The sequence below is a fragment of the Chelon labrosus genome, assembly GCF_963514085.1.
Source record: "Chelon labrosus genome assembly, chromosome: 15".
NCBI classification, from domain to species: domain Eukaryota; kingdom Metazoa; phylum Chordata; class Actinopteri; order Mugiliformes; family Mugilidae; genus Chelon; species Chelon labrosus.
The window spans coordinates 21,062,781-21,073,653 of NC_140348.1; the positions used below are offsets into that span (position 1 = coordinate 21,062,781).

At 43.3% G+C, this 10,873-nt stretch overlaps 2 protein-coding genes across 4 annotated transcripts in view; one reads left to right on the top strand and one right to left on the bottom strand.

Moving 5' to 3' along the window:
- LOC311500325 (phosphofurin acidic cluster sorting protein 2) overlaps positions 1-7,673 on the top strand; it is a 45,939-nt gene extending 38,266 nt beyond the window's left edge. For both annotated transcript variants that reach the window (XM_084561656.1, XM_084561657.1), the window contains 7 exons: positions 62-164; positions 2,716-2,758; positions 2,858-2,900; positions 3,720-3,858; positions 3,956-4,179; positions 4,675-4,788; positions 4,936-7,673. In XM_084561656.1, the coding sequence (XP_084417782.1) occupies positions 62-164; positions 2,716-2,758; positions 2,858-2,900; positions 3,720-3,858; positions 3,956-4,179; positions 4,675-4,788; positions 4,936-5,051 (782 nt within the window). In that variant the 3' untranslated portion in view covers positions 5,052-7,673. The remainder of the gene's footprint in view (positions 1-61; positions 165-2,715; positions 2,759-2,857; positions 2,901-3,719; positions 3,859-3,955; positions 4,180-4,674; positions 4,789-4,935) is intronic.
- Positions 7,674-7,814: 141 nt separating this feature from the next.
- mrpl2 (mitochondrial ribosomal protein L2) lies at positions 7,815-10,764 on the bottom strand. Of its 2 annotated transcripts, none has more exons than XM_084561658.1 (8): positions 10,692-10,764; positions 10,183-10,266; positions 9,920-10,094; positions 9,339-9,480; positions 9,136-9,251; positions 8,912-9,022; positions 8,225-8,298; positions 7,815-8,147 (listed from the first exon to the last, which is right to left on the bottom strand). In XM_084561658.1, exons 2-8 carry the CDS (start codon positions 10,252-10,254, stop codon positions 7,938-7,940), a joined length of 900 nt encoding a protein of 299 aa, XP_084417784.1. In that variant the 5' UTR covers positions 10,255-10,266; positions 10,692-10,764; the 3' UTR covers positions 7,815-7,937. The 2 variants fall into 2 exon arrangements, with proteins under 2 accessions (XP_084417784.1, XP_084417785.1); XM_084561659.1 differs by having other exon boundaries at positions 10,183-10,269; positions 10,692-10,760.
- Positions 10,765-10,873: the final 109 nt, after the last annotated feature.

Sequence of the window (10,873 nt, forward strand, 5' to 3'; positions counted from 1 at the left end):
ATGAAACGGGAGAGGCACGTTGTTAACAATCTGTCTCTCTCTCTCTCTCTGCTCCCTGCAGATAACATAGATGTAGCGGGACGGGTCGTTCAGTATCTTGCCGGTGCCAACGTGTCCCACCAGTTCCCCATCTCGGAAGCCATGCTCACCTACAAACAGAAGAGGTAAAACAACGTTGCTTATCTAAGTTTTAAGTGTATTTATGCACTGCTTGTGTTCTGTGTGTGTATATGCATGTATATATTTGTACTTTCTGTTCTCTGTTGCAATGATTTCACACTTGTAGCACTGACGCTAAAGTTCTCTTGGAGCTAATGTGGTCACAGTAGATCGTCAATGAGATGTTAGCCATCAACTAACCTGCATGAGGAACATGCAAGCATGCAGCTGCAAAAATAAACACACACACAAGTTGCTGTGATGTGTGATAATAATCATCAGTAGAGTTTTAACAGAAGACTCGCATTTATTCATTCTGATATATAAACGAGCCCAGAAGAAGCAGGTTTGAGTTGATTTCTCATTGTTTGCAAAAATAATTATGGTTCATAATTAAATCTGACATAAAAGGCGGAGTCCTCTCAGTCACTGACACACACTCAGACTCACTCAGCTGACGGCCCGTTGCATTTCTGTCGCATTTGCTTGTTTTCTTTCTGAGATTTGACCAAACCCTTCCCCTCTTTGTACGAGTGGCTTCCTATTGGTCAGAAGGTACTAAATACACCACAGTTTTAACACTGTTGCATTCCTTCTCCTTCCCCCTTTCCCCTTTGATTTGCATTCAAGGAAAAGAAGCTTGTATTTTGATTTTTATATCAGGTATCTAATTCAACTCTCGTTGTTTTCGCCCTCCTTATTCTCCCTCCTTCATTTTGGCTCCTTGCTGTGTCCTAACATTCTCCTCCTCACACTCGATAACTCACTGTGACTCCACGCCGCACTCTGTCCCCGACTCTTGTCTTTAGTTTGGTGTGAGTTTGGTTCTTGCTCTGTCCTCTGTGTTGTTGCTGTGATGATTTGCCTAACAACCTCTAAAATATGCGCAAAGAAGAAGGATGTCCTCCCCCGTAGATCTGACAGTGACAGTATTGTAAGTGATGTTGGATTTTAAACCAAACCAGTCACATTTTGTTGGTTTGTTTAGCTTGTATTGATTCACCATTAGAACTGTCCTAACATTTGCTCTTCGTTTTTTAATGCTTGGACAAGGCCAGTATACATTCAGACCATTTATACTGCTACGTATATAACCATAAGAGGAGATTTAGAAATAAGTAAATCAAAATAAACTAGGTTTTTATTACATTTTCATTCCCAGTTTTTATCAGGTATAACACTGCTGCTGATTGGATTGGAACAAAACATGTTTAATGTTAATTCAGACAAAAATAAAAGACAATATAACTGTTAATTTGAACGGCATGAACGCTAACTACTAACTACTAACACACATACTATTCCATGTACACATATACACTGATCAGCCATAACATTAGGACCAAAGTGACAACCGATTATCTTGTCATCCTTGCACCTGTCAGTGGATGCCATATTGTCGTTATATTTAAAGTGTTATGAGCAGGAAAAGTAGGCAAGTCGAGGGATTTGAGCGACTTTAAAAAGAGCCGAATTGCGATTGCGGATTGAAAATAATCCACCTAAATGCCAGGACCCATATTCTCCAGAGGAACATTAGATCATCAATGTTATTAACTTCAACGGGAGGTGGTTTTAATGTTGCGGCTGATCAGTATAAATATAATAAATTCACCCCTATATACACACTTTCCTGCTTCTGATCAATTTACGTACGTTTTGATTGGACGGATGTTTCCTAGAAATGATGAACACACGACAGAAGTTCGTCCCCAGCTAAGACATTTCTCAACTTTCAGTGGTCTATTGTGTTCACTGTGTTGAAACTAGCTAGTTGTTACTCAGACCTCAAGAAGAACTTGACACACAAGGTTAGCAACGATTATACAAGCAGCTGGTGCAATTCAGTCGCAGTGTGTTTTGCTCAGTGGTGGTCTACGTTGCAAAATTTTTGAAGTGTAATGATAGGATGTAGAATGGCGGCAGGATTTTGTGTGTGCATTGGAAAGTGAGCCAGCTGATCAGCTTTTTTCTGTCGTGGGTGCAGTGTTTATTGCAAGCTTATGAAACCGTTGCAGTATTGGTTTCCGTATATTGTAGGGCATTTGCAGAAATATAACACCATCTCAGTTTTTTTCAGATCATTTTGGGGGATTTTTGCTTTTCGTTTTGGCCTGTGTGTGCATTAACCTTTGAGTGACAAATACAAAGAGTCCTGTTTTTGTTCAAACAAGAACTGCAGAAAAAGGGAAGTGCACAACACTTCAAGTTACCCATACGGTTACTATTACTGAGCCAAAGTTTTATCAACATGGATAAAAATAGATCTCTTCTCCTAACACTGTCTGACAAGAAAAACACAGTCCACTTCAGGTTGTAAGGAGCGGTTCCCTCATTCATCTCATTGTAACGTGATCCCCCCCCCCGAGATGACCCCATCCCACCCTAAGCCAGTCATGTGCCATTTCCACTGCGATGGTGGACATGGTGCAGGCCATGCCGCTGCCATCTGCCCTTCCAGGACCATTGAGTGTTCATGTGTACCTCTGGAGTTGTTGAAATGTTCAGTCCCACCTCTGGTCATTCTCACAGTCTTCCCTCTGTTTTTGTTCACAGCCCTGACGAGGACTCGTGTCAGAAATTTGTGCCCTTTATCGGGGTAAGGATGAGTTTTGTCCGTGTCAAAGGTGCCAGACAGCGTTATTAACTGATTCTGTGTTTGCGTTTGTTTTACGCTGAAACCTTTTTATTCTCGCAGGTTGTGAAAGTTGGAATCGTGGAGCAAAGCCTCTCCACCTCAGGTAAGAAAGGCTTATTTTTAAAGGTGGTGTTTTATCAACAATATACACCGATCAGGCATAACATTATGACCACTGGCAGGAGAAGTGAATAACATTGACCATCTTGTGACAATTCAGTGTTCTGCTGGGAAACATTTGGACCTGGCATTCATTGGTGTGGATGTTACTTAGACATGTAGCACCCACCTAGACCAGACCAGGCACCCTACCCCGTAGCAATGACACTCCCATCCCCATCCCCAGCAGGATGCAGCCTAACACAGACACACACACAAAAACGCTTTAGGAACAACTAAAAACAAAAACAAGAAGAACAGCACAAGGTGTTGACCTGGCCTCCAAATTCACTAGATCCCGAACTGATCAAGTATCTGTGGGATGATCCACAGAGGCCCCTCTCCTCAAACCCCCCCCCCCCCCCCCCACTAACAATATTCTGTAGCCAGACACCACAGGACACCCTCAGAAGGTCCATGTCCATTCTCTGATGAGTCAAAACTGTTTTGGAGGCACAAGGGAGACCTACACAATATTAGGCAGGTGGTCATAATGTTATGCCTGATGACAGCAGCACCCTGACGTTTTATTCATACGCTTCATTTAAATGATTACACCCATACCTGGCTGAGTGGGCGCCTCATAATCTGAGACTATAGTTCTCATTGCAGTGAGGCAGCTTTGATTACAGCCTGCCTTGTGACCCATCTCTCTCGCCTGATTACTTCCTGTCTCTCTTCTCTAATAACGATCAAAACAAGAGCACAAAAGTAAAAAAACAATAAAATAACTGAAAAAATAAACAATTCTCCCAATTCACAGTGGACTCAGATGATGCGATGGGTTGCAACACAAGCATCCTATCCTCACCGACGCCCCCGACGGCTGGTCCGTATGGGAAGGAGATTGGGGGCACCCCGCCCCAGTCTCCCTCCGTGTCCACCGCCCTGTCTGGAGCTGGGTAGGACGAGACTCCTTAAAAAAAACACACCGTATTTTTCTTTCTCTCTCACTGTGACGTCGTAGCAACAAACTTTTCTGCCGGCGTCTCTTCGCAGCTCTCCGTGTTCGGGCAGCGAGGTGATGGGGCTCCAGGTGGACTACTGGACGTGGCAAGGCCCCGAGAAGAAAAAGGAGGGCGAGAAGAGAGACGTGGGACTGAAGAACACCCTGAAGAGTAACTTCCGTTCACTACAAGTCAGCCGGCTCCCCTGTGGAGGAGAACTCACCCCTCCGCCCAGCATGGCCATGACTGTAGTCACCAAGGAGAAGAACAAGAAAGGTACGGCTGAGTCTTTTGTATGAAGCTGGATTGCATTTGGCTGTTTTACCCTGAACTTTCGCTTAAGGTCCCTAATTCTAATTCTAAAACTTTGCATGCATGAGACAGATGAGACACAGTTTTCTTGCTTTAAAACCCAGGCCTGTGTTACTCAGTGCAAGTTGACCACAGACGATTCAGCCGGAGGTTTGTGTGCGTTATGCTACCAACAGCTACTGTAGCCTCAAGCCTCTAGTCTCTAGTAGAGATGAGAAGGTCTAGTTAGCTCACTTCTTCAGCTCCGATTGATGCCGACTCAGGTGACATCGCTTGAGGCTCTTTGTCAGACTTCACACAGCTTCCTCAAAACAAGCTCTTTCTTTCAAAACTTTACTCCCAAATGCATCTCCAAGTACAGTCTTAGGTGTGAGTTCCTCTTTCAGTACAAAAAAAATAAAAAATACTTGAAGGAAATAGAAATATTTATGACTCGGCTCACTGTTCCTCCCTTTCCAGTGATTTTTCTCAGCAAGAAGCCGAAGGAGAAAGAGCTGGACTCTAAGAGCCAAGTGATTGATGGCATCAGCAGGTTGATCTGCACCGCCAAGCACCAGCACACCATGCTGAGAGGTAAGAGCACGTTGGAGCTGCACCGCCATCTAGTGGCTCCCGTAAACAGGGGGATTATCTGCTCCCGTACAGCTGTCAGTGGAAATTACCCGGCGTGGATTCTATCGCCTTTAACGTGCTGCTCATCTGTTCCTCTCACGTCCCCAGTCACCATCGACGGAGTGGAGTGGAATGACGTCAAGTTTTTCCAGCTCGCTGCCCAGTGGCCGACGCATGTCAAGCACTTCCCGGTGGGAATCTTTGGTTACACGAAGCCCGTGTGACCCCGGCCGCCCCTCCCGCTCGACCACCAGACTCTCCGCTGCACTTGTTTCACCGAGAGGCTTCAGAGAAGTAGAGGAGGAGCCAACAGGCCCCCCCACCCTCCCACCCCCGGCAGTAATAGTTTTCCTGTGGAAATCTTACTGACTCACAACCACGTGTTCAACACACAAATTTTCATGTCGTCTATTTGATGTTTTTGATGTCGTTGGGTGTTGTTGTTTATTTTTTTCTTTATTTCTTTCTTTATTTTTTTTTTACACACTACAAAAAGAACAAGTACTATTTTGTAAGATTTGTGCTACCACCTCGGAAGTATTTTGAGGTTTTTGACAATTTGCCACATTTCGATAATGGCAGCTGTGTTTGCACTTTGTTTTTCTTCTTTATTTTTTTTGTTAACATTTTATTATTTCTGTGAAATCCTACATTTATTGTTACTCTATAGACAATGGAGGAGTGTGATGGTGACGTGCAGTGGCGTGCGTGAGATTGTCGGAGACCGTGTCTGTGTTTGTTGTTGAAAGGTGGAATATTGCTGTGAATCTAGATGGAATCCTTCTCTTCGAACTCAGTGCTCACTTTTCTTACTCGTCCCTTTACTTTCTCAGAAACTTTTATAGGAAGGAACATTAAGTTCTCTTTGCCTCGTTGCTTTTAAGCACACTGTGTACCTGACTTACATTTAAAAAAGCAAAAAACAAAACAAAAAACAAGCAAGGTATTTGAAGGTAGCTATGATGAATGTAGCTATGACACATTTGTAACATGTCCATGGACTCGGTTCATTATTGTTAAGTGCTGATGTTTTTGTATCGGTGTTGGTGTACATTCACACTGTACAGTAACAACCACTTAGAAGCAGGGTAACGACTTATTTCAACTCCCAACAGCTGAATGCCAAATTTAGTTGCGACTGTATGAACTGTCGTCTTGTTTTTTTTTCACAGTTTCACAGCTGCAGTTTCCACCTGTGTTGCGAATTGGGCCGCCTTGGAGTAATGTCAGGTTGCAGCAGGAATTTTATTCTGGTGAACGTGGGGCGTCTCACAGAGCTGCAGTAACTTAGCAAATACTGGACTGTGCAGTGATGTGCCAAAGTCAGGTTTGTCTTACGGTCCAGTCCCGGGAGATCTCGGCTCGGCCAAACTCGTTAAACTGCAAACTAAAAGTGTACATGCGTTTGTGGTCTCCACGGAGGTCAGTATTAATATTACTGAGTTTTATTAATTGTGATAAATGTACCAGTTAGCGCTCCTCATTTGGCCAAACGTGTGAAGTATTTACAAGAGGGGTGCGAATCCTAAAACGAGCAAATTACCTTTGTGTCCTTTTTTAACAGAGCTTCAAGGCGACCGGGCATGCAAATAACGCCTGGCCTAAAACACGCCGATCTGGTTTGTGGTTCGGCATTACAAATGAGTTCAAATTACAAATGACTGACTTGAAACATGCTTTGACGGTAGAGTCGAGCGCAATGCAAGTGCTGAGTTGCTTTTAAAATACGACGACAAGTGTATGGAGTCTTGCCAGATGTCCAAGTCACTGCCTGTGTGTGTCTGTGTAGGTGTGCTCTATGTTTGATGGTACTCCCTGAATAGTGTTACGTGAAACTTTTGCAATAGGAAACCTTTGGACAAAGGGCCTTCTGTATGAGTTTGTTGCTTTTTTATATATATATATATAAAGTGAAGACTTATGAGCTTTGATAGGCTGGCTTTTGTAGTATTGTATATAAATATATACAAAATATACTATTATTGTGAATCCCCCCTCCCCCCCGATCCCACTAAATTGAAAGCACAAATAGTGTACCTTTATTTCTTGACATAAATGCCAAATATATTTCCCAAACTCTTAACTATGAAGTTGTACAATGAAAACACTATTAGGTATGTTATTGCTCATACATTTCCCTCACTTTGTAATGCACTTTCATGTGGTTTTATTCACATTGTAGCTCAAATTGGGACACACTTTGAGAGGTAAAGTGTTATATTTGAAATGTAAACCACTACCTATAGTCAAGAGAAGGCTGATGTTCTTTTTTTAAAATAAGAACAATGTGTTTATGTTTATGGGTTCAAGTGCCCTGCGAGGTCCGAGGAACCATCGAGGCCCGTCTGTTACCTAATGTTTTGCCACTTAAATGTTTTAGAAGTTTTATTTTGCAGCTACGATCGTACGTGTCTGCCTGCGACTGTTCAGTCAGGTTTTTCCTCTCCTGCTTTTTGAAGGGTTCACCATCTTCTGCTGGCCCTTGCTCATATGGAAACCCAGGCTGCGCTAAGTGTTAACCAGGGCAGGGTTGTTTGAGGGAATTTGTCGTGCGGGGTCAGTTGGCCTTTGAAATACGAAATGAAATGTACTTCAATGCGTCTGACCTCGAGGTTTCTCGTTGTTTCTTTTGCCCTAAATCCAGAGGTAGCATGGGGGTGTTTTACAAGGCTGGATCAATGAGCAGGCATGCCCACCCTGTCACCATAACTTAACACAAAACTAACTAACATCAGTGTTAACTCTCTCATCACCGGTCAATCTCCAGTTACGTCATGCCATCTCATTGCTCCTGTTACTTGAAATGCCGCCCAGTGTCTTTGCACAAACCCTATTTTAAATGACATGACAGTATTTTTAAATTTACCACTAAAAATATGGGTTACTCTGCATGTTTTACTATAGTTGTAAATATGTTTTGGATTTTTATATTGTTTTGTTTCTTTCCATGCTCTCACAAGCAGTTGTGTTTAATAAAATTTTTAATCTTCTGTACAAACAGCTGGTCTTTATTCATATATTTCCATCCGGGACAATCCACTGGACTTCCATCACGGTTAATATTACAAGGAGATTACGAGGGAAAACACAATGTCCTGACTCGTGTTGAGTTAGTTAGCAGCGATTGAGGGCAGGTTGACGTAACTCTTCATTTTAGGCAGCGGTTTAATCTTGCGTCCGGCCCAGCCTCCCTTCCTCTGCCACAAGCCGCTCGAGGGGCGAATGCCGAGCCAGCGGTTGCGACCGGCTTTCCCAATGATCCGTTTGTTGTGGTCGATGTTGGATACACGTCCCACCGTCACCACGCAGGTCTCCAGCACCTGTTGTGTGTCAACAGGGCGACATTTAAATTGAAGCAAAAGACAGCTGAAACACAGCAGGTTTAAGTTAACCTCACCTGAACCTGCTGCTTTGAAGGAAGCTGGACGATGGCTGTTCCATTTACTTTACGCAGTAAAACGCCACTTGTGCCTGAAAACCGAAAAAGAACATTTAGTTTATTTAACATGTCACAGTTTTATAACTGATGTAGACTGTTCACGTCCAACCTGAAGCAAAAGAATTACACCTCTTTAATATAAAGCTTGCTCTTTTTCAAGGGAGCTGACGTTATTAGACAACTGACTCAAAAGCTGTTTCATGGATATGTGTGGGATATACCTTCATTACTTTTTATAACTTAAGCAGGTAAAAAAAAAGGTCTGGAGTTGGTTTTAAGTGAGACATTTTCATTTGGAAAGGCCGTCAATCTTTATTATCATAGAGATAACATGAACATTAGGAGTGGCCAAATCTAACATCACCAGAAAACATGACAAGAGTCAAAGCAGATCTGGAGCCGCATTATTTGTCCAGATACTACGTAGATCAATCTGGACTGGAATGATGGGTGGAAAAAGGTATGGAGCAGATAGTCCCTTCGCCATCAGACTAGTCAGTTTTGATCTTGGGAAAGCACAGGTGTATTTCTGATGGATCAGTTCCGTCTAGTGTCCTGACCAGACCTCATCTCTGCTGACTGCAGCCACAACTAAGACAGGCGAGAGTCAAAACGTCTTCTGTGAAGCACAAATAAAAAAATTACCTGCTGCACGGATGTACTCGGACCCCTTCCCTGGTTGTATCTCCAGGTTGTTCACCAGCGTCCCCACAGAGAGAGCTCCCAGCGGGTAGGCGTCGCCCTCTTTGGCCGCCACTGCGAATAAAAACACACAAAACATTAAGTGTACAGATTTCAAACACAACTTCACATCGACCAGTCATCTCAGTGCAGCTTTACAGGATTAAACAGAGGCGCAGCTCTCACACCTGCCATGCGTCCAATAACCCCAGACGTCTTAATGACGTCTCCAGCCTTCATGTTTTCTGTCGCTATGATCCATCTTTTCCGGTTACCTCCAGCAACAAGGGCAATGTCTGCAGACCTGTACAATCATGGGAGGAATAGGTGAATACGAAGAGAGAGTTTTCATTATAATGAAAATCCTGAACGTGACAGAAGCCGAGCTTACCTGCAAGGGTCGTATCGAACTTCAACGACCTTCTCTGCAAACGGCTGGCCCTCTTTGTTGGGTTCATAATTCAGTCGTTGGAAGTCTATCCACCGGTATCTTTGTTTGTGGCCACCGCCGATGCCTCGTGTACGTATCTTTCCTGCAGGGCAAATAGGAAAACGAGAACCTCTTTTAACTTGGACCTTAACAGGACGAGTATATTACAGCCCGTCCTAGAATCAACAACATCATAGAATATTTCAGAAGTTTAAGTGACGAGTGGAGCATGAGCGAAACTGTAAAGTGATCTGTTTAGTTCAACCAACAGTCCACAACCCCACATATACTGTAAGATTAAAAAAATGACCAGAAGTCTCACTATTGTTTTCCATATTTGCAGCTGTTTAGGATTTGAAATTAATTTCTACTTTACAAAAGCTGTTTTATTTAGCCTAATGAGACTTGGACTAAAATATGGTTTGACTTGAAGCTTATATAATATAATAAATCTGAAATGAACAGGAGAGAAAGACCTGTTTCACGATTACACACTCTTAAGTTCTTCGAAAGCCTTTTGCTAGTATGCCCACGCTCTTTACCTGTGTGATCCCTGCCACCAGTCTTTTTCATTCCCATGGGCTTGACGGTGTACTTCCCCATCTTCTTCCACTGTGACCTGTTCTGCTCCAGGGAGGCTGTGGTGAGGAAGCCCCTGCATTGTCCGATCATGCCGGGCAGCAGCAGCGGAGCCCCCAGCTCGGTCTTTGCAACAAGCTGTCGAAGCCAAAGAGAGAGACACGGAACGTGTTCGGTAGCTGTGATGGTGAAATAGTTAGTGTGGCTGACAGGGGGGCTTTTTTACCTGCGAGGAGAGCAGAGCGGGCTGGGAGAGGGTCAGGGAGCGAAGGGCTCGAGTTAGACACGACAACGCCATCACAGCAACTTCCTGCTGACAGAGAGGAGAGAAGGTTTGTCTGAAGGTTGTTGAGATTATGTTGTTTTCTTCGCTCGGTATCTTCTAATGTTAGCTTTGCTGTTCTCAATACAAAGTTATCCTGCTTCCACCTGGTCTGAAAGAAACGAAATAGATAACGGTTAACAAATGAACAAATGTCTATTGCATTTTGAATTTCTCTGCGACTGTATTTCTGCCGCAGCTGTCTCGATACAGTTATATCTGCAACTTTAACGGTAACCTTTCCCATGACAACCAAACGTTAGCTATAGCTAGCTTCTGTAAGACGGATTCATTCCTCCGCTTCATAACCGGACTTGCCTTTAGGTTTCTTTTACTGAATGACACACAAATTAATCACATATCTATGGGTAAATGTGCAACATAACCAAATTTAATGCTAATATTAAGCCAACCTTTAAATTGAACTTATTTCATCCCCGGGTGCTCGGCGTCCTTCACAGTCCCGCACGCGACGTCGCGCACTGATGACGTATGGTCAACCATGCCTGGGATAATTTTCTCATTTTTTTTTTTTACAATTACCGTAAAGAAAATTAAACACATGTAGTATATAGTGTACATATTAAAGTATATT